The sequence below is a fragment of the Phytophthora parasitica genome (assembly GCF_000247585.1).
Source record: "Phytophthora parasitica INRA-310 unplaced genomic scaffold supercont2.20, whole genome shotgun sequence".
Classification (NCBI taxonomy): domain Eukaryota; phylum Oomycota; class Peronosporomycetes; order Peronosporales; family Peronosporaceae; genus Phytophthora; species Phytophthora nicotianae.
Genome location: NW_008649006.1, coordinates 186,483 through 206,596, shown reverse-complemented (window position 1 = coordinate 206,596; position 20,114 = coordinate 186,483). Strand labels below are relative to the sequence as shown.

The 20,114-nt window shown below is 50.0% G+C and overlaps 8 protein-coding genes across 14 annotated transcripts; 4 read left to right on the top strand and 4 right to left on the bottom strand.

Annotated features, from left to right (window-relative positions):
• Window positions 1-1,055: 1,055 nt before the first annotated feature.
• Window positions 1,056-3,485, bottom strand: PPTG_10004 (hypothetical protein; the record flags this gene model as incomplete). Its single annotated transcript, XM_008905255.1, has 2 exons — window positions 1,056-1,317; window positions 1,384-3,485. The coding sequence occupies 2 exons, from the start codon at window positions 3,483-3,485 to the stop codon at window positions 1,056-1,058; spliced, it is 2,364 nt and encodes a 787-aa protein (XP_008903503.1).
• A 378-nt stretch (window positions 3,486-3,863) lies between these two features.
• PPTG_22620 (hypothetical protein) lies at window positions 3,864-4,510 on the top strand (the record flags this gene model as incomplete). Its single annotated transcript, XM_008905476.1, has 3 exons — window positions 3,864-3,871; window positions 3,991-4,102; window positions 4,175-4,510. 3 exons carry the CDS (start codon window positions 3,864-3,866, stop codon window positions 4,508-4,510), a joined length of 456 nt encoding a protein of 151 aa, XP_008903724.1.
• Window positions 4,511-7,353: 2,843 nt separating this feature from the next.
• PPTG_10003 (hypothetical protein) lies at window positions 7,354-8,115 on the top strand. The gene has a single exon (XM_008905254.1). The coding sequence runs from the start codon at window positions 7,461-7,463 to the stop codon at window positions 8,055-8,057; it is 597 nt and encodes a 198-aa protein (XP_008903502.1). The 5' UTR covers window positions 7,354-7,460; the 3' UTR covers window positions 8,058-8,115.
• Window positions 8,116-8,540: 425 nt separating this feature from the next.
• PPTG_10002 (hypothetical protein) lies at window positions 8,541-9,501 on the bottom strand. The gene has a single exon (XM_008905253.1). The coding sequence runs from the start codon at window positions 9,411-9,413 to the stop codon at window positions 8,775-8,777; it is 639 nt and encodes a 212-aa protein (XP_008903501.1). The 5' UTR covers window positions 9,414-9,501; the 3' UTR covers window positions 8,541-8,774.
• A 2,417-nt stretch (window positions 9,502-11,918) lies between these two features.
• Window positions 11,919-12,815, top strand: PPTG_10001. 2 transcript variants are annotated; one of them, XM_008905252.1, is made up of 2 exons: window positions 11,919-12,049; window positions 12,142-12,815. In XM_008905252.1, the coding sequence occupies exon 2, from the start codon at window positions 12,172-12,174 to the stop codon at window positions 12,754-12,756; it is 585 nt and encodes a 194-aa protein (XP_008903500.1). In that variant the 5' UTR covers window positions 11,919-12,049; window positions 12,142-12,171; the 3' UTR covers window positions 12,757-12,815. The 2 variants fall into 2 exon arrangements, with proteins under 2 accessions (XP_008903500.1, XP_008903499.1); XM_008905251.1 differs by having other exon boundaries at window positions 11,923-12,049; window positions 12,115-12,815.
• On the bottom strand, window positions 12,551-16,714 carry PPTG_10000 (hypothetical protein). 6 transcript variants are annotated; one of them, XM_008905245.1, is made up of 5 exons: window positions 15,948-16,714; window positions 15,769-15,874; window positions 15,626-15,694; window positions 14,823-15,560; window positions 12,551-14,755 (listed from the first exon to the last, which is right to left on the bottom strand). In XM_008905245.1, the coding sequence occupies exons 1-5, from the start codon at window positions 16,174-16,176 to the stop codon at window positions 13,198-13,200; spliced, it is 2,700 nt and encodes an 899-aa protein (XP_008903493.1). In that variant the 5' UTR covers window positions 16,177-16,714; the 3' UTR covers window positions 12,551-13,197. The 6 variants fall into 6 exon arrangements, with proteins under 6 accessions (XP_008903493.1, XP_008903494.1, XP_008903495.1 ...); XM_008905246.1 differs by having other exon boundaries at window positions 15,769-16,714; XM_008905247.1 differs by having other exon boundaries at window positions 14,823-15,694.
• On the top strand, window positions 16,297-18,101 carry PPTG_09999 (hypothetical protein). Its single transcript, XM_008905244.1, has one exon. It carries the CDS (start codon window positions 16,342-16,344, stop codon window positions 17,986-17,988), a length of 1,647 nt encoding a protein of 548 aa, XP_008903492.1. The 5' UTR covers window positions 16,297-16,341; the 3' UTR covers window positions 17,989-18,101.
• Window positions 17,974-20,111, bottom strand: PPTG_09998 (hypothetical protein). The gene has a single exon (XM_008905243.1). The coding sequence runs from the start codon at window positions 20,020-20,022 to the stop codon at window positions 18,088-18,090; it is 1,935 nt and encodes a 644-aa protein (XP_008903491.1). The 5' UTR covers window positions 20,023-20,111; the 3' UTR covers window positions 17,974-18,087.
• Between the last annotated feature and the right edge of the window lie 3 nt (window positions 20,112-20,114).

The window sequence follows — 20,114 nt, the reverse complement described above, 5'->3', positions numbered from 1 at the left end:
GAGCTCCTTTCAGTGATCTTTAAGCGCATTTCGTCAGCTCCTTGTTCATAGGCTTCTCGTATTCCTTCAAGTACTCTTTCTCTCAATGCAGATTCCTTGGGGTCGACGAAGTGGTCCACTACTCGACCAGCCCTTGTCCTCAGATCTTGCTCTCTTCGTGGTACGGTTTCTCCATCCGAGAGTACTTCGATAGGCGGTTTGGCCGTTTGACACAGGAGACAAAGTGAACCGTTCTGTATTTCTTCCAGGCGAACGAGCAGATAGACAACTCTGCGCACCAACCCACGCCACTCGGCGGGTAACTTTCCACTGTCGACTGGACTTCCACTTGGCGGACTTACCGCTCCCACCACGGGAGGGTGTTCAGATAGCTCCACGCCAACATTTTCTCGTACTACAAATTCGTCGATGTCGACACTTCCGTCCGGAGGCTTGGGTTTCCCCGGCGGAGGGAGTGCTCTTACCAAGAACACTCCTCCGGGTTCCTCCAACTCTCCCTTGTCGGCGTCGTCCTCAGCGTCCGTTTGAGCTGGGATGTCGTATTCTTGCTCGCCTTCGAGCACGGTCTTCCCAATCGGGGTAGACCTAAAGTCACGGTTCGCACGTTTAGCAGCAGCAGTAGTGGCTAGTGTTCTCCGGTACCACTCTAACCAATATTCCGGAGAGGACAGCTCTCCGGAAGCGGCCTCTCGGGTCCGAGCTAACACTTCTTCAGGGATGTCTAGTATCTTGCTCAGCTCGCCCAGCGACACAGCTTTTTGCCCTTCAGCATTCTTCTTCACATGTTCCTTGAGTGCAACTTCGTCGAGACCGATGAGGCGGTCTTCGAGCTCCTTGTCGTATTCTTCCTTCTCTTCAGAAACCCCCTGTCGCTCTTCCAGCTTCGAGATCGTCGAGTTCTTCTGTCGTGAATAGGCGGGCATAATACGGTTTGCGCGGGCCACGGGGTTTTTCTCTACCACTCTGGCCGTCCTCCTTTTGAGGGGGGGCTTCCTCGCGAGCTCCCTTCCTCTTTGTATACGTCTTGTATCAGCTCCTCTGCTTCATTCAGTTCCTCAGACTTTTCTTTGCGGGTTCACTCTCGATGCTTCCGTAGCCTCTGCTACCATCGACACACTCTGCACGCGCTCGGTACTCTCCGAGCTCAGCTCTTCGTCAAATTGTCCTTCTTGATCCATTTCTTCAGTCACATACACTTCATTTACCTTCACTTCAGTCGCATCCCGGGTGGGTTGATTCATTCCGTTCGAGACGAGGCCCACTTCATACGCGACGGTCGACTCTCCTCGAGAGTTCAAAGCGGCCTCGTTTGCGTCGCTAATTAGACAAGAGGAAGGAGCGACGCACTCTTCCCCTTCCTCTCGCCCCCGTCATTGCTGGGACGGTGTTTGCCCTTGATGAGCACCGCTCCCCGTCGATTGTTGCGACTTGTACTGCTGAAATGAAGCTCTCACCGGGCACTCTGCAACTAGATGATCCTTCTGATTGCAGAGGAAATAAGCCCTTCCGGAACGTTGCTGACCGTTACGGTTGTTATAGGGGCTAGTGCGTTGTTGACTCTGGCCTTGGGGCCGATTAGGCTGCTTGTAGGGTTCCTCGCACTCCATACGGGCGTGTCCTTCTTGTCCACAGTTAGTGCACGTGGCTCGACTCCGCCAGCAGGTGATTCTACTGCACCCCAGCGTGTGGCATCTCCCACAGACAATGTGGCCATCTTGCGTGTACATGTCTGCGCCTTGGCGAATTCCTCTCCCAGGTGTGAACGGAGGAGCCACCGGACTCATCTGGTTCGGTACTTGACTTTGTTGAGAGGTCTGGTACGCGGCGGCGACTTGGTGGTTCATAGGAACCCCCAGTTGGTGTTGTTGCGCCAGCAGATTTTGAGTCTGCTGTACCATTCCCATCACTTGCCTCACCATAGCTCTTGTGGATTCATCGTTCTTCGACGAGTCATCCTCGAACTCGGACGCATCTTCGACCGGTAGGTGCATATTCTTGTACAGTAGGAAGGCTACGGCTTCGGGAATTGAATTCACCATGGTCGTAGCCAGCGCTGCCTTCCATTCCGAGTTACGCAGTCCCGACAAAAAGTACTGGTACCTCATCTGAGGGTCGAAGCACTGAGCGGCGTCACATAGACTAGAAACTTGGTCTCCCCAAACTTCGGCTGACACGCCTTTTGGACGCTTGGTGGTCTTGAGGCGCTCGATCATCTGCAACGGGGTCTGGCACACGAACTGGTTGTGGAACCGTGTCCGGAGAGTCTCGAAGTCGTTGATCTGCGAGTGAGTCCACCATTCTTCACCTGACTTTCCTTTTAAGCACTCACGGAACGCACTCAGCCTCAAGGGCTCGCTCAATCCCTCCGTAGCACGTTCGAATGCTTCCCAGAAAGTCCTTGCCTTCTCTACCGAAGACCCATCCGAGTAGAACGGTTGTATCATGCGGACCGCATTCTTGATGTGAGAAGGCATCCCGTACGACACGTATCCCATCATCTGCGAGTGAGTTGGGCCACTATTCTGGAAGCCTCCACCGGTGAAACCGTTATTCCCTGGAAACGGCGCTCCCGACGAGGGAGGGAAGCCCTCAGGAGGATTCGGTCCCCCCGGGCCTCCCGGACCTCCAGGTCCTCCCGGACCGTTCGGGCCTCCTGGTCCACTTGGCCCTCCTGGTCCACTTGGCCCTCCAGGTCCGTAGTGTCTTCCCGTAGTAGTAGATGGCGTCCCTGGCCACCCACTCTGAGTGTAGAGTGCCGGAGTATTCGGAGTAGTTGGTTGGTACGCATACGAATATCCTCCGGATCGGGCTGCGCTTTGCCACCCGGCCGGCGTTGCAGTCAAGGGGGTGTTCCAAGCGGATCCAGATGAAGCAGCGGGGATTGTCTGGGGCACCACGGGCGTGCGGGCCCAGTCGGGGTTAACGAAGAATGGGTTGAATCCAGGATTGGTCGGGTTCATCTGGCTCCCGATAGTACAACCCCCGTAGGACGGGATGGCCGTCCTTACTCTTGTGGTCGCAGAATTTATCAGGGGAGTCATCCCATTGGTCACTTCTGGGGTTCTTCCGTAGTTCCAAAGGGGAGGTGTCGATAGTGCAACTGTCTGACTCCCGGCCACATTCTCAGTGTGGGCTTGGGAGGGAATCAAGGTGGATCCCTCACTCACCGACAAGCCTAGCTGGCCTTGGAAGTAATCGATCGCGCGTTGAAGACCTGGGCTGGGTGCCTGCACGGGGCCCCCCTGGGTCTTCGACGCGACTACTGGACTTGCGTCTGCTCCCGCCGTCCCCGAGACAGTCGACGTTCCCGTCGGCACCGTTCCCTGAGTAGGCGTCGGTGCCTGAGTGACCTTCGGGTCGGCGCTTTCCGAAGCGGCCGCCACGCTTCCGCGGGTCACGGACTGACTCCGTCCTTGGCCTGAAGTACGAGATGACCGACCGCTCCCTCGGCCTCGGGTAGTACCGCCAGCCGCTCTCTGGACCATTGCTTGCACGGCTCCCAGTCCGCCTGGGGTGGTGATGGCAGGCCTCGCCGGTGCCGCCAATATCGCGCTCGTCTGCGCGGGGTTTGAGGTCGATCCTCTCGACCTAGACGGTGTCGACATTATCGCGTCGTCGACCCTTGAACGTGTTGCACGAGTTAGCTTCTAGTCCTTCTTCAACGGGTTGCCTGCCCTGCTTCTCCACCAACTTGTCGTACACCTTCTCCTGACGGGGTCGGGCAGGCAACGGATTGATATTAGAAGGACTCGTGTAGGTAGGCACAGTGCGGTAGTAACGCTAAGAACCGAAGAAACAGAGTTTAAACACAACTAAGTTCTTGTTCTTCTTCTTCCTTCGTCGTCTCGCGAAAGGCAGGGAAAATGTACGAGTGAGGGGAGCACGCCACCGCGCGTTCCCTCCTGCTAGATCTGCATGTTGTAGGACGCTACATAACTACTAAATATACTTCGTTCTTCATCTTGATGACACCTCTCCGCCTGGTCATAGCGTACTGGTGTCGGGAGGCTCTGTGTCTTCCGTCCCGACGACTCCAGGTCGAGCGAGTCCACCTCTGCAGCGGGACCTTGCGTTCCTCGAGTCGTCGGAGACGGGATCAACAGTAGGACAGGGCCGTCCTAGGCACGGTAAGCACGAGTGGGAGCAGGGGAGGCGCTGACTTCTGCGGGGCCAGGAACCATTCCCAACGGACGGCCTTCTGGAACACCACTCGTATTCCCGGGTACGGGACACACCTGAGGTGATGATGGCCGATCATTACGATGAGGAAGCGGATATTTTCTCATTTGGTGTGATGTTATCGGAGTTGGATCTTCACTCGTTACCATATTCGCACGCGAGAATTGATCCGAACACTGGGAGGAAGGCACTGGACGCGGTGATTCTACAAAAGGTGGCGACCGGTGCCTTGCAAATGTCGTTTTCATCCAGCTGTCTGGCTTCAGTGGTGGAGTTAGCGGAAAGTGCATTGCGCTGGACCCGTCATGCCGTCCATCAGCTCCGATGGTAGTTTTCCGCCTGCAAACTACGAATCTTTCGGTGAATGAAGCCGTGTCTTCAAAAAAATTGCGTATACAACAGAGTTGTATACCCCCCTCCCCGAATCGTTTTGGCTGCAGTGTACTGGTGTACATTTTGCAATTTTACGGTGTGCTTTTTCTATCAACCGTTATTTTACAATTTCCTAAAACAAAGTTACGTTGAAATGAACTATTTTTAATTACGATTGCGAACCAGGAGTTCCCAGAACAATACCACAAGCAGCCTTGTCCACGGCGTTTGTGATGCAACCACTACTCGTCCTCTCCAGCTCGTTTGCAATCCACTACTTTTAGGCATGAAGCTCAAGAAGAGCTTGTGATGTATTCGATCGTAGGTCTGCACTTGTTACACTACATCAAAGTGTGTAAAGTGTGTAAAATGGCCGTTAGCAGCGGCCTCGCCCAACAAGACCGTGAATCACGGTCCCTGATTGAACGAAATCAATCAAAGTTAGTTTCCTTAATCGAGCTCTTGATTCCCCTCTCTCTTGTAACCAGTCATCTAGCGTAATCGACCAAATCTGGGTACTACAACAAATGCATCATCATCGCAGACCTCGCAGAGACCATGATCATCAAGTAACCATCCGTGACCTTGTTGAAATCGTAAACAGAGGACAGTATAGCTTAGTTATGCGCACGTTAACGGTACGTGAAGAGTTTTGCCTTAAAAAAAACATAACACTGTATTTCAACGCCATCTCTGCTCGATCTGCTGCAGACCATGCTGTGCAATGCGGGTTTGTTGTGGATCTCATCGTCAGTGTTTCAGATCGCCAGAGGCCCGGTCGTCGTCTTCAGTGCCTAGTTCTTGGTGAGACTTGTGGGCAAGAAGCTGTACGGATACCATTTCGCCAGGACATGTCGCTTAGGACCAAACGCCGCCTATTACTAGGACACGATACAGCATCAGTAAGGTTTTCAATGTGGTAATAGACTCCTTGCCCCGTCGTACAAAGTCATGCTTCGCCCGAAGAAGCTCTGAAAATTAGCAAAAATTCATTCATTTAGTTAGTTTCAATGGCTTGAAGTTCCTTTGTCGGCGCATTTCCTGCGCCTGCTCCGCAGCCGTAGCATCTGCTCTGGCGAGCTGTTACAGCAACCTCCTTGAAAGTACAACTCGAACTAATTAAAACCAAAACCAATTCAGATTGGTTGAATGTGCCAGAGCAGAACATATAAATTTGTTTACCATTGGCAAAGATTTCAAAGCAGAATTCCCCTTAAATACTTGATTGGGAACCGATGATAGCATTGTTTTCACCGCGGGCATTTTTCATTAGAATCATTCGCCCAACATTCCGTACAATAACGTACGTCCTTAACCGAGACAGGTATTACATTTGTTTAGCTTATAAATATAACTGCTGTAAAGCACTGATTCCCACACTTTACACATTGTATCTGCTTGCTTTATCCCAATAGCGAGAGAAGGAAAGAAGTAGAAAGAAGCTCAAGTTTTTTTCCCACAAAAGCAACACGCGGCCTTCTCCGCAGCACTTTGTGCTATCTTGTAGTGTTCTATTTGTGTGTGGTGTGAATCATCAACCTACGCAGAAAAAGCCCCAGGTACATGTATAACAAAGGTATAGATTTCGTGGTCATCACTGCACTGTCTAACTAGATACATGTATATCTACCCTTCTTGAATCTACACATATTTCGAAATAGGAATACCCGGGCTATTATTTTTCAAGAAAGGAAACAACAATCGGAACCCTTAGCTCTGAAATGAATTCCAGAGAATTGGAGTGTCCAAAGATATTTGTAAGGAAATCAATTATTAGCTTTTCTGATTTTTGTTCAGATATTTCCTTACAAAAACAGTTCTCTATTAATCTCACGAAGACAGGCCTAAAATTGACAAGTTTTGTCAGTTTTATGATTCAAGAAATCGCTGCAACTATTTACATGCTTTGCCAGCAAGAATGCGAGGAAAAAAAAATGGGTCAAAAAGGTGAAATCGAAAAATAACTCATTTCGTTGAGATCCTTACTGATACCAATCCTTACCTACGCGCTTTCACGCTCAAACTTGGCTCGTTGTGAGTTTGAAATACAGCGTCTGTGGCCATTTTTTTTCGAAATGTTTTTAGTATGATTGGCAATTTCTCAACAAATAGCACTGTATCACATATGGGCACGCACCACCTCAACCACGCACTCTAAAAAAATCTAAAGACATATTTCCTGCTCAACGGAAAGCTGACATTTCAGCAATTATTTTTCTGCGTTATCACCGAAACGCTCCTGGCAATTTCTGTGAAGAAAAACTAATATGTGACCTCATATTTGATCAGGGTTAACAAGTTCATCTATTTTATTTTGGATAACATTTTCTTACATTTGACTAGGTTCTAGTCACCGGTAGTAAAAATAATTAGCCTCTTGGTTCTAGTCACTAGAATCAATAGGTTACTCTCTTTACTACCGGTAGATACATTTCTGGAACAAAGTATTTACGACGTAGTAGGGGACGAATATGAGGTTTACTAGAACATTATCGTAGCATATTAGTCACGTGTCTAATCACTTTGATAAAATAAAGTTTACTTGGATTCCAAGTAAACTTTTTTCATTCCAAGTCTTGGAAAGTTATCATTTCATATATCTGCCGTAAAATGCAATATCTTCTCAAAATAGTTAGTTAGTTGTTTGTTCGTCAACTTAATCATGCTCGTCACCATTATACTACAAACACATTTGTTACATGTATCATGGTTTGTCAATTGCAGCAGCACGTTTATCGGGTATTCCTGTGGGCGCAATGTGTCGCGGCTTTGTTGGACCGTTATAGGCGTCAGTTAGTGACACGTGTCACCACTGCTGTTCTGCATCGCAGTTGTTTTCCTCTACCATTCCACCATTTACGCATTTACCTTCAGCACAGCAACCCACGACACCAAGAGTTTTTCTCGACATGGACACCGAAAAAGCCAAGATGATTCGTGGAGACTTGTACATCGCAGCAGACTCGACTCTGGCGGAGGACCGACGTGCCGCCCGAGAGCTGACCAAGCAGTTCAACGACATGACCCAAGCCGAGAGTCCTGAGGCCAAGGCGGTGATGAAGCAACTTTTAGGGGCGATCGGGAAGGACTGCTTGATCGAGATGCCCTTCCGCTGTGACTACGGCTACAATATCCGCATTGGAGACAACGTCCAGATGAACTTCAATTGTGTGTTCCTCGACGGGTGCCCCATCACTATCGGAAACCGCGTTATGCTGGCCCCGAACGTGCAGTTATACACGGCCAGTCACCCGCTTGACCCGGAGGTTCGCTCTTCGGGCCTTGAGATCGGTAAGCCTATCACGATCGAGGACGACGTCTGGATTTGTGGCAATGTCGTCGTCGTCCCCGGTGTCACGATTGGCCGCGGCGCCGTGGTCGGTGCCGGAAGTGTTGTCACGAAAGACGTGCCGCCGATGTGTGTGTACGCTGGCAACCCGGCCAAGTTCATCAAGAAGATTGAGCCAAAGGAGGCATCTACTAGTGGTAGTTCCAACAGGAAGTAGAGGTAAAGCAAAAATAGCTTGCTACACCCACGCGTGTTAATTGCTGCATGTGCTATCGATTTCGACATGAAATTTGTTGTCGCTGCCTAGTTGTCATCACTGATCTACTCGAGCAAGTAGTACAGCGTTCACCTGAAACGATTTGTGTAATGTCCTCGTGCAGTGGAGGTCCACGCCATCTCTGACGACGAGACCTGGATTTTGATAAAACTTCACGCCATCATTGATGGCACAGAATTAACGTATGATATTCTATTAAAATACCAAATATTTTATTTTAATTTGAGTTTTTTTTAGGGGAACTTTTGGAGGAAAACTTCGGTTTTAATTTGGCCAGTTTTACTTGGAAAAAAAATGCACAATCCGAAACAAAGTGAGGCAAATTTTCAGTTTCAATCTGACCCATTGATCCGTTTTTTTCGCTGCTTGGTGGTGCTGATTCACAAACTGCCGACCATTCTGCATGAACAGAAGGAGGCTCGATTTAAGTTATGCAAGGTAAAACTCCCATTTTCATTCACACACTAGCTTCTCATTTCTGTCAGCGAATTCTGTAACTACTTCGAAGTAAGAATCACGGAGCTGATAATTGCGAAGGGGTACAAAGAAGGCACGACTGTAACGAATGCTATTCGGGAGAGCGAAGCGGAATATAGCTTGATGCAGCAGTTGAGAGGCAAATAGATCCTTTCTCGAGAGTGGATATCGTCAATCGCCCTACTCTTCTTCGATCTTCTTGATAAATTTCGCTGGATTGCCAGCGTACACGCACATGGGAGGTACATTCTTGGTCACCACACTGCCAGCCCCAATAACAGCACCACGACCGATCGTCACCCCAGGCACAACCACCACGCTGCCCCCGATCCAAACGTCGTCTTCGATTGTGATTGGCTTCGTCCGCTCGTACCCTGTAGCTCGTGTTTTAGGTCCCAGCGGGTGTGTGGCCGTGTAGAGCTGTACATTTGGAGCGAGCATGACTCGGTTACCAATAGTGATCTCACCCTCGTCGAGCAGGACGCAGTTGGAGTTCATGTACACGTTGTCCCCAAGGCGGGTGTTAGAACCACAGTCGCAGCGGAAGGGTATGTCGACAAGGCAGTCGCGACCCTTTGCCCCTAGCATCTTCGTGAGAATCTCCTGGGCTTCCGGGGACTCGGCGCTTCCGAGCTTGTTGTATTTGTTGACCAGCTTGCGGGTCTCCTGTCGCTCCTTGAGTAGATCTGGATGCATCGGGTTGTAGAGCTCACCACGCAGCATCTTAGCTCTCTCAGTCTCCATCATGGTTGACTCGACTTGTTTATCCGTTGGATCAACAAGAGGTACCTCCTCCATCGCTCTCTTGTTGTCTTCCATTGTTGTCGGCAGATTTGTTGCCAACTGTGTATATAGAGGGAATCAGAAATGATACGTCTTCGTAAGATTCGCTCGGGGTGGATATTCCTACCCTGAATACAAGACGACTGCGGATTTTTGACCTATTTTGGACAATAATGGGCACCGATTAAAAAATGATATCCGCTGATTTGATCAATGATGATACCTTAAAAGCAATAGAGCCACGTTTGCACGGCATCACCCAAGCAGAACTAGTAAGGTAAATCATCAATTTAGGGCCGTGGTGAACGAAATCCGCTTTGCTCGGCAACTATTAAGGATGAGAAACAAAATTTTACAGTTTCAGAAAGCTTATGATCAGGGCATTTTTATCAAATTTTTCCTGCCTTTGACCAATAGAAGCGATCGCACATGAAGCGAGCGCAAAAATCTGATTAGAATCAATTTAGGGCCGTAAATAATCTTGCTTTCAGTATCGACGGAATCAGCTGGTGATCAGTTCTGAGCCCAATCAAGACTAGGGTTAGTTACCTATTTATTTTTATATGAACTCATTAAGATAACTTTATAGAGTATACAAATGATAGCAGTGAAAATATGTGTATGTCTATACGACGGTGTAATCAGAGACTTCAAGTGCTGATAGCTCAGTCGTTTACACGTCTAGCTTATTGAGGGCCCATACTGGGAGCAGGGTTGTCGCGGGTTCGAGTCCCCTCGTTCCCGTTAATTCTCCGCACTGATATGGTAAGTGATTCTTTGGCATTGTGTAATAGTTGCAACTAACATTTTTTGTCACATCTAGGAATTAACAACATCCGGGAGACCTACTTGGAGCAGTCGAGCCATCCTTTGTAGCTTGGACCTCTGGGATCTTGCGTGACATGGGGCGTTTCTTGCAGCTTTCAGCAGCGAGCTGCTGGAGGATATCTTGCGTCAGTAGTCTACCACCCACTGTAATTCTCTTGCGCTTTGGTGTTTTCTTCTGCTTCGTGCGCAATGTTAGTACTTCAGCTTCAATTGTCGGCCTAATACGCAGCCACTTTGCAAGGTGTGCGTGACGGGGAGCTCCGTTTCTTTGGAAAATACCAAAGCGCTCGTACATACACACTAGCGATAGTGGAAATAAGCCGCAAGCTTTAAACCCGATCTTGAGGTTCCTGCCGATCTTGCTCGTCGCCCAAGCCATGTTGGATAGCTTTATTGCCGTTAATTTGTCAATAGAATAGCGGCCTTTGTCATCTTCATCCACGACCTCCTTTATTAGGTTGCACAACTTCACCTTTAGTGTTGCGAATACTGCAACATCCAAAGGCTGTAATAGGTGTGTAGCATTAGGCGGCAGTAAAACCAAGAGAATACCGAGACGAGTCGCAGTCTCCAGTACATCCTCAGAGTAGTGAGAGCTGCAGCCATCTAGCACCAGTAATAGGGGGCGTTTGATAGTACTAGGCACAGACTTATCCAAAAAGTGCAGCCATCTCTGAAACATGTACGTGTTGATAAACCCAGAGGGTGAAGTAGTAACAGCGGCGCTAGAACCTCTACACTCATCCATAATGTCCCACTCCACGGTTTTGCCAGGTAGTATGTACATGGGAGGCACTACAACGCCGGCGGCACTTCCACAAGCGACGATAGATAAGTGAAAGTTAACGGACGGATCCAAACACCACACATTCGACGATCCTCGCACAGCAATCACTTTCTTACTCTTCTTGCGCGTTTGAAACGCTGTTTCATCCATGTTGAAAATTCGAGAGCTGTCAAGGCGCAGCTCGATGATTAACTTAGCCAAAGAGTTGAACAGTGTCGTTAAATCACCTGTGACAACGCAATTCCGCTTCTCAGTTAAGGCCTGAGCCGCCCGGGTTGTCAAATCTGGATGTCGCTCTATAAAGCGTTGGTACCATCCCGGCCCAACGCTTTGACCAGCCACGAGCAGTGATACTTCTTGAGCCTTTTCCAGGATAACGGTTCGGTCGACTGGATACCCTACAATCTGGCGACCAACAACCCACTCGAAGATGTGGCGCTCCGCCTCTGGAGGGAGACGGGGTTTTGGGCCGCGACGACTTGGCTCTAGTGAGTTCTCTTTCTTGACCTTGGCTATCCACTTCCGAATCGTCCTCTCTAGAATCCTTCTTTGGGTTGCGACGTCTGCAACCGTCGCTCCGCTGAGTATTTCGGCCACAACAGCGGTCTTGGTCTCAGTCGAGTAGTATGGGCGAGTGGTCGCCATGGGTGTTGCTTATTTAATTCAGAAGTGAACTGCAGTATGCTCGATTATAACGAAGGAGTGGATTGATTGGTACTGAGCAACTTCACTTTGGTTGGCAGCGTGTTCTTGGCGCTGAAAAAAATGGCGCCAACAGTTCCCGCCGTTTTGTATTAAGTTTTCAAGGTATTCGAACTTTGTGAAATATAGCCAATAGATCGCTAGTACGACGCGATATTTCATGTCATTGGCTGTAATTGTGACGGCCCAAAACTGGTTCACGGCCCTAAATTGATGATTTACCTTAGTGTAAAAGGCTTCCTTGGCGCAAGTTGTTCGACTGCCACGTGTCAAGCATTAGCAGATTGTGAGTGTCGCGCGCTTGCACTTGTGGGCACCACGCGATCAAAAGAGGACAGCCTGCTAAAATCCATAGGTACTGCATGTAGTGATTCGTGCTGCTTATCATCGAAGTCAAGGCAAGCTTTTTGGTGGTCACAGATCTCATTTCTCATTTCTCCTTCCAAGACGCAGTTGACGCCGAATCTCCAGACAATAATGGCAGCCCAGAACGGTCAAGTGGGGACCGAGAAAGCCAAGATGCTGCGTGGCGAGCTCTACTTCTCCATGGACCCGGATCTATTCAAAGAGCGACAGGAGACGCGCAAGCTGGTCAAGAAGTACAACGAGTTAGAAGGCGCCGAGACCCCGGAAGCTCAAGCGATTCTCAGCAAGATGCTTGGCTCCAAGGGTGAAGAATGCTTCATTGAGATGCCCTTCCGCTGCGACTACGGCTCCAACATCCGACTGGGTGACAATGTGTACATGAACTTCAACTGCGTCCTGCTCGACGTGTGTGAGATCACGATCGGTAACCGAGTCATGTTCGCTCCGAACGTGCAGCTCTACACGGCCACACACCCGCTGGGACCGAAGGCACGATCTTCGGGGTACGAACTGGGGAAGCCGATCACTATAGAGGACGATGTGTGGATCGGTGGCAACGTGGTGGTTGTGCCTGGAGTCACGATCGGCCGCGGCGCTGTGATCGGAGCTGGCAGTGTGGTGACCAAGAATGTGCCTCCCATGTGCGTGTACGCTGGCAACCCGGCCAAGTTTATCAAGAAGATTGAGGAGGAGTAGAGGACGAAGAATCAGATTTTGCTACGAAATAATCTACGTGGAAACCTATTGCGGGTACATTCCTTTTCAGTTGCTGTCAGCAACTTGCTGATGCTCGTTTTGATATCATGGTATAGCAGCTTTCAGAGGACGTTAAATTCCTCAGTGTATGTTCGTTGAAGCGCATTCAGCCGTGCCAAACATCAGATTTTATCTAATCAAGTATGTGTGTTGCAGTGCATCCACGAGATTTTCATGATTTGGCTTCATCACTGTTGTGTTGCAGCCACACATACTTGATCACTGTGGGTATTGTGCAGTGCCATTACTGTCATCGATCCAGACCTTCGTATCTGTCGTGGCACGGAGGCAATCATTCCTTCGTAGTGGAGATACTGTCTGCAATCAGTGGCGACTTGGGAAGGGTTTGATGGTCTATTGTATGCAGGATTTGCCTCCTATCTACATGAAGCTAGCCTTTTTTTCCGCCGATGCGGCAGATTTGGCGAGCTGATCCAGCAAGCTTTTCACACTCTTGACACGCTTTTTCAGCAATGATCTTGTCTTCGGGTCAGGCTCACCGCGGAAGCTCGTCAAATGTTGATGGAAGAAAACCGCAAGGCCGTCAATTGTAAGCTGCGCCTTCTTCGTCTGCAGCAAGCGCTGAAACACCTGCGCCATCTCCAGCTCGCTTTCCACCTTGAGGATTTCCTCCATCAAAACGCGCAGGAACAAAATGCTCTTCTCCTCCAGCTGCGTAAAGTCGAGAACCTTCAAACATGAGAGCGACAAGCTGCTGCTAAGCACAAGTCCAGCCAACATCTGAGCTTGGTTGTACAACCTCCGAGGCTTGAGCGACTCCATCTGCTTGAAAATATCCCAGAACGCGAGCTGGAACGTGAATTTGTATCGCTGGTCCATCTCACACAATTTTTCAGCCAGCACCAGATAGTACTTGTTGAATTTGTTCTCCTGGCCGCAGCAGTGCAGCAATACACGCACGATTTCGCGCTCCTGTTTCTCCTTTAAGTGCAGCTGCAGTAATCGCTCATACGCGTCAAAGCAGTCAGTCGCTCCCATGAGCGCCACAAAGATTTTCTTGCGGACGTCCGTGTTCATGTGTTGTTTCTCTGCGAGTTTCAAGAGTCTGTCGTTCTCCCGCGCAGTTTCATTCGCTGCATCGTCATTAGCTGCGTCATCGCTCGACTTCTGCTGCTGATAGCCGACCCACGTACCACCAACGATCCACCAACGACCGTCTTCATCGGCATTGAGCAGCTCATGGAGAGACACACGCAGTGGATTGTTGGCATTTCCACATCGCGTTTTCACACGCCCAAGCCACTTCTTTAATGACGAAACATCTAAGGCACCACCACCTACACCATTCTTCCCTCCTTTGCTGTGCTTGGACGACTTTTTGAGGTCATAAATGAGGTCCAGAATGAAGCGAACACGCTCTTCGGGTTGCTTTCCACCGTTCGATTGCTGTGCCTCCCCCACTTTCTGCTGTACCGCAGCAACCATTTGACGCAAGGCGTCAGCGTCATCCGAACGAAGTTGAGCACCGCCAACCTTCAGGAGTTGGTGGATCAGCTCAATGCCTGTGGACGAGAAACTGTCCACGAACGAGCGGAAGAGATCGTACACGAGCGTACAGTGCACGACGCCGAAGTTGTACAGCATCATCACGAACAGCATCAAGTTCACCGGCACCTTGGACGTTCTCCCAGCGTCGTCGTCATCATCGAGGTGAGTGTCTGCAGACTCACTGAGCTGCTTCTTTTCCTCCTCCACGCTATCCATAAGTTTGCGCACCAACTTCTCAACGAAGAACCCTCCGACTTCGCTGCCAACACTGTGGTACAGAGCTGCCACCAGAGCACCACCAACCTTGATGAGTGGAGCCATCACTTGTCGAGGGTGGCAGGTTGTTTGAAGAAGTTTCTCTAATAGGATTTCGTTCACAAGTGACCGACCGTTTCCACGGTAGATTTTCTCCATTTCTAGCGCAATTGACCTGATCATAGGGAAACGTATGGTTAGTAAGCGTCGAGTAATACACCAACGGTGTCAGGCAGACGTACTCCATGTTGGACTCGGAGATACGATTGAGCTGGCCGTTAATGCGACGTGTCAGCTCGCGCATGGCCTGCTCGTCCATCTGCGAGGGCTTGACTTTATCTGTGGCAGCCGCAGCAGCAGCAGCTTCGGCCTCGGCTTGAATCTTTCGGCGCAGATGAGGAGGAAGGTACGCTGATGGCTTCTTGGTGCCGTCATTCGACTTGATGACAGGTCGACCGTAGATGTCCTCTTCGACAACGACGTTCTCCTCCTTCTCTTCCTTCTCCTGTTCTTCCTCGTCGTCGTCTTTGTCGCTCTCCTCGGTATCAGCGTTGTCGCTCTCTTCTTCCTCGTCTAGTTTATCATCTTCATCGCTTTCTGCCTCCGCCTGTTCCTGTTCTTCTTCGCCTTCGCTCTCATCGCTAGCCTCCTCTGCACCAGCGGCTAGTTGCTGGTTTCGCATAGCGTTAGCTTGAGCTTCATCGTCTTCACTTTCCTCCTCGTCCGAGTAAAACTGGGCGAGATCCTCCGACTCGGATTCCGACTCGTCCGTCGGCAGCTCGTCCATGCCCTTCAAAAACTCAGCGTCTTCCGCCTGTAGCAGCTCCATCTCGCGTCGAGTCTCTTCATCCATCTCCATGTCGTCTCCGAAATCACTACCAGCCTCACTCGCATCCATTTCACTCTCCTCTCCATCGTTCTCAACGTCGGCATCATGTGCAGTTGAGTGTTTTGCCGCCTTCGGTCGGCCTTTCACAACCCTGCAAAGCCGAAAAATAAGCAATTAGCATTCCTCTTTTTGCGCCAACAATCACAGCCTTCGTACTCTGAAATATGATCCAATTCCGACAAAAATTCGGCAAAGTCTTCACCCAGTCCGTCCTTCGAGTACTCCCTGTCATCATATCGACCACCGCAACGTCAGCTACTACTTCATAGCCAATAAATAATACCAGTTATTGCGCCTACTTCTGCAATTTCTTCAGAGCCGACTCAGATTTACTGGATGACGACGACCCGAGTCCCAGTTTGGCCTCCAGCGCCTTAATCTCCCTGTCCTCGGCATTGGGTTCGTCTGTATGTAGTCAACGTGGCGTATCGGTGGATAATTTACTATGTCGACATACTGCAGTCATGAACATGCGCACCATCTTTCGCATTCGCCGCCTCTGCTAGGAATTCGTGAAACTTGTTGGTGATGCCGCTGGGTCGATGCGCTTTGGCGGGTTTCTTGCCACGCGAGTTGCCGGCATTTCTATCTGTTGTAGACTGCGCGCTCACCTCCTTGCGCTGTCGTTTATTCTTCTGACGCTTCTTGTCCTCGCGCTCCTGCTTGCGCTTAGCCTTGCGAGACACAGGCATCTTCCCGGCCGCCATTGTAACTTGCTTTTGGCCAGTCAAAAATGCATGGCTTCAAGTTTCTAATTGTCGTCTGAATGTTTCACTGGGTTAGAAATGAAATAAATGCAGCATTCATGCGACAGCCGCTGAGGTTAGAAACTTGACTATCAAACGTCTTGAAGAAGTAGATACGTTGAGGAGATGCCGCGCCGACTGCGTCGCGGTGACGGCGCTGCGCTGTTCGGTCTGCTGTGGGCGATATCATGTTTGTTTCTTGTAGCGCTGCGCTTCTCTCCTCGCGACACCGCAGTTACTTCTCCTTCTGTCTCCAAGCCGCGAGTATTTGAGCCGAAATGGACGTCTGATTCCGTTTCTAACGAGTTTCTAACAGGCAAGGCGACGCTGTCGCTGGTCGAGTCGCTGCCCGTGGGGGATTTTGACTTGTCATCGGATGTCCCACAGACGTTCGAGGCTCTAACACGTCATGTGAAGTCCGCTAAGCGCTCTATCGACCTCAGCGCGATGTACTGGAACCTGCTGGGCAAGGAGGACCGAAAAGTTTATTCCGACGCCGAAATGACGAAATTCGGTGCTGACAGAGGCAAAAATCTGCTTTTAGCATTGAAAGACGCGGCGACTCGAGGTGTGAAGATTCGAGTTTTAACGGCGAAACAGAAGATTGAAACGGATGAAATGGATAAAACAACTAAAATGCCATGTAACCCTCTGCCGAGTGAGGTGCAAATGCTGGCGGATTCAGCGAAGAATAATGTTCAAGTGAGATGCTGGAGTGGCCCTGACTGGTATGGTAACGGCATTCTGCATCAGAAGATATGGATCTTTGATGATAGTCATGTGTATGTGGGGAGTGCCAACATGGACTGGAAGTCTTTGGCTCAAGTGATGGAGGTGGGCGTGCTCATGGAGAATTTATCTGCAACATCCGAGGTGATTCAAGACATGCAGAAGCTCTTTAAGACCTGGTGGATGTTTGCGTCTCCTGAATTGCTGCCGGCCAAGACGGATAACTACTTTTCAGAGAGATTTCAACATAAATTACAAGTGCCAAAATGGTCGTTGTATCTGCCAGAGAACAGGAGAATTGAAGATCCATTCGTGAAAGCCGGGTTTTCGGCATTAGCCAATATTTCGCACCAAATGCAGACCTCGTTTAGTACGATTTCGAATGGGAATGATACTGAGCGAGGTGCTGAAGCAGCGGAAATGTTTGTTGCGGCTGCACCTCTGGAAGCGACAGCTGCACACTCGAGAGCTTTTGACGAAGACGCACTGGTATACACGATCCGATCGGCCAAGTCTTTCGTCAGTCTTAGTGTCATGGATTTTGTGCCGTTCTCGATGTATACACCCGGGCCACTACACTGGCCAGCACTTACTGATGCACTACTGGCTGGAGTGTACAGCAAACCGGGACTGCAGGTGCGTCTACTGATCAGTCAGTGGCAGCATACCCGCCCTCAAATGCTGGAAGCACTTGCCACGCTGAAAAAGCAGGCAAATTTGTGTCAGCACACGCGCGCTCGATGTTCCGGTAGACTTGAGATCAAGATTTTCCGAGTCCCTGGTTGGCAGAACACCACGTCCAGTGCTGACACGAAAGCTTCCTGGCCGTCCTACACCCGCGTGAATCATGCCAAATACATTGTCACCGATACTCGCGCGAATGTGGGCACGAGTAACATGGAATGGGGATATTTCTACACCACGGCAGGTGCCAGCGTCAACACGAACCATGAATCTACACGAAAAGCACTCGAGCATGTGTTCGAGAGAAACTGGAACTCGAGTTATGCTAAACGTTTGGAGGAAATTGTTTGGGAATCGTAAGGATTTTGCGACACACTGTATGTGGATTCATCATACACCGACTACCTAACGACAAAATAATAAATATTCATGTGTCGGTGTTCACTGATCTATCTAGCTTCACCGTTTCTCCACGTTTTGTACCTCCTTCGTATCCTCCGTATCACTGCTGTCACTTTCATCTTCGTCTCCATCTTCGTCGGAGGCGCTGTCTTCTTCCTCACTTGCTTCATCTCCGTTCGAACGGGTGTCGGAATCGTAGACGTTCACCAATTGTGCCATGCCAGCGTCGACATGAGAGGCGATATGGCAGTGAGCAAAGATATTTCCAACCATGTATTCGCGTGGTGTGAAGCGGATCTGCACACCTCCTCGGAAAATCGGCAATGTATCACGCCATTCACCGACGTCAAACATGATTCCATCGGGATCAGTGATGTCGTCCATATCCGAGATTTGGAAATGTGTCGAGTGCATGTGGAACGGATGGCTCATGGTACGGCAATTACTCGACTTTTTTGCTAGACGCCGCTCTACGCTAGTGCTGTCGTCCTCCAAGTCGCAATCCCATATTGCTGCCTTCCTGTAGTCTTTGACCGAGATTTCCCATTGCTGCATCTCATTCACAGGCATCGAGTAATTGATGCTCGCTATGTCCAACTTCTCGTGGTTGACGCCGTACGTGATTCCTTTATCCATCCACACCGAGAATTCGAAGTCGTATTTGTTGCTCTCCTCGATAATGGGGCGGGATTGGGGAGTTCCAAGTGTATCTTCCATATACGCTGGCCGCTTTGGCAACGACGAAGGGAGACGCATGAACTCGGCAGAGATCTCACTCTCATCTTCATCGTCAGGATCCTCGACTTTAGTAACCTTGAGTTTCACGATGGGCTGAGATGGCACGCGGTGCTGGTTGACAAGTCCTAGCAACTTGTTGCGGGAGCTCGCACTGTCCGTTTCGAGGTAGAATTCTCCAATCTCAGCACACATGATAGCTACATCAGCACGTCCGCCTGGCGGGATAACAATCACCTCCTTCGCCTTGGGTTTTGTAAAGTAAATTCCGTCCATGGCGAGTACCTCCAACATGCAGCCACTTCCTCGACTCGTCACGAGCTCAGCCACATTATTCGCAATTGCATTGATAAACCGGAGCCGCTTGTATTCGCCAACTGCGAGGTCCAAAGTCGGTAGATATTGTCCGTTCACGAAAACTGTGGGTAGCGAGGTGTCATTCAACGGAATGTCCGCATCGTCCTCGACGATTTCAAGATCTGTAGGCCAAATGTGTTCTTCCTCATCTTCATCCGGAGTGTCTGAAAGTCTTCTAGAGTGACTGTACTTGTTCTCAATCGCTTCCTCAAGATCGTCGTACATGTTGAAACAGTTCTCGACACAAACCGCTTGTAAGATCATGATGAGATCATCCATCGCTGCCAATTCTGCTGGGAAATCTGCCGGTCGGTCTACCACAATAAGCGCGCCTGCCATCATCCCATTGAGCTGCGAATTCACATTGCCGTGCGTGTGCGGATGATACCAGAATGTTCCTGCTGGGTGGTCTGGTCGAATCTCGTACGTATATCGGCGTTGTCCTCCCGGTTCCACATTGGGCATCACATTATCGGCATCCCCCACTGGCGGCACGTGCATCCCGTGCAGATGGAGGTTGGTATTGTTGCTCTTACCAGCTTCCAGTGAGTTGGTGAGGGTGACAACGAGTCGGTCTCCTGGACAAATCTTGATGGTTGGGGCTGGCACGTGTCCATTGTATGCTCTCGTATTGAAATCCACATATTCGCTCGTAAACCGCGCCAGCTTCACAGCCAAATTGACCCGCAGTTCGCCTGTTCTGCTCTTGACTGTCGAGCGATCGTCCACACTCGAGGACGAGCTATCTGTGGCTTTACTCCATTGCTTGGCGCAGTCGGACTGGTACAATGTCGGCTGACGAAGTGGTTCGTAGTCGTACACAGCAGTCGTCACTCCAATGGCGACTGCGAGGATAACGCTTTGAAGGCACACCGAGAGACGCATGAGACCTCGATCCATCAAAATGAGCAATGGAACGCGCAAAGGCGAGGAGAGGGACACGTACGTGTCGGTGTCGCCATCATGTGATCGGAACAGCTGGAAAACTGGTG

Coding starts and splice junctions, on each gene's coding strand:
- PPTG_10003 (XM_008905254.1), top strand. CDS start 7,461: ATGGACACCGAAAAAGCCAAGATGATTCGTGGAGACTTGTACATCGCA.
- PPTG_10002 (XM_008905253.1), bottom strand. CDS start 9,413: ATGGAAGACAACAAGAGAGCGATGGAGGAGGTACCTCTTGTTGATCCA.
- PPTG_10001 (XM_008905252.1), top strand. CDS start 12,172: ATGGCAGCCCAGAACGGTCAAGTGGGGACCGAGAAAGCCAAGATGCTG.
- PPTG_10000 (XM_008905245.1), bottom strand. CDS start 16,176: ATGGCGGCCGGGAAGATGCCTGTGTCTCGCAAGGCTAAGCGCAAGCAG. Junction 15,561..15,625: donor GAATTGGATCATATTTCAGA/GTACGAAGGCTG, acceptor TCGGCTTTGCAG/GGTTGTGAAAGGCCGACCGA. Junction 14,756..14,822: donor ATCTCCGAGTCCAACATGGA/GTACGTCTGCCT, acceptor CCCTATGATCAG/GTCAATTGCGCTAGAAATGG.
- PPTG_09999 (XM_008905244.1), top strand. CDS start 16,342: ATGCCGCGCCGACTGCGTCGCGGTGACGGCGCTGCGCTGTTCGGTCTG.
- PPTG_09998 (XM_008905243.1), bottom strand. CDS start 20,022: ATGGATCGAGGTCTCATGCGTCTCTCGGTGTGCCTTCAAAGCGTTATC.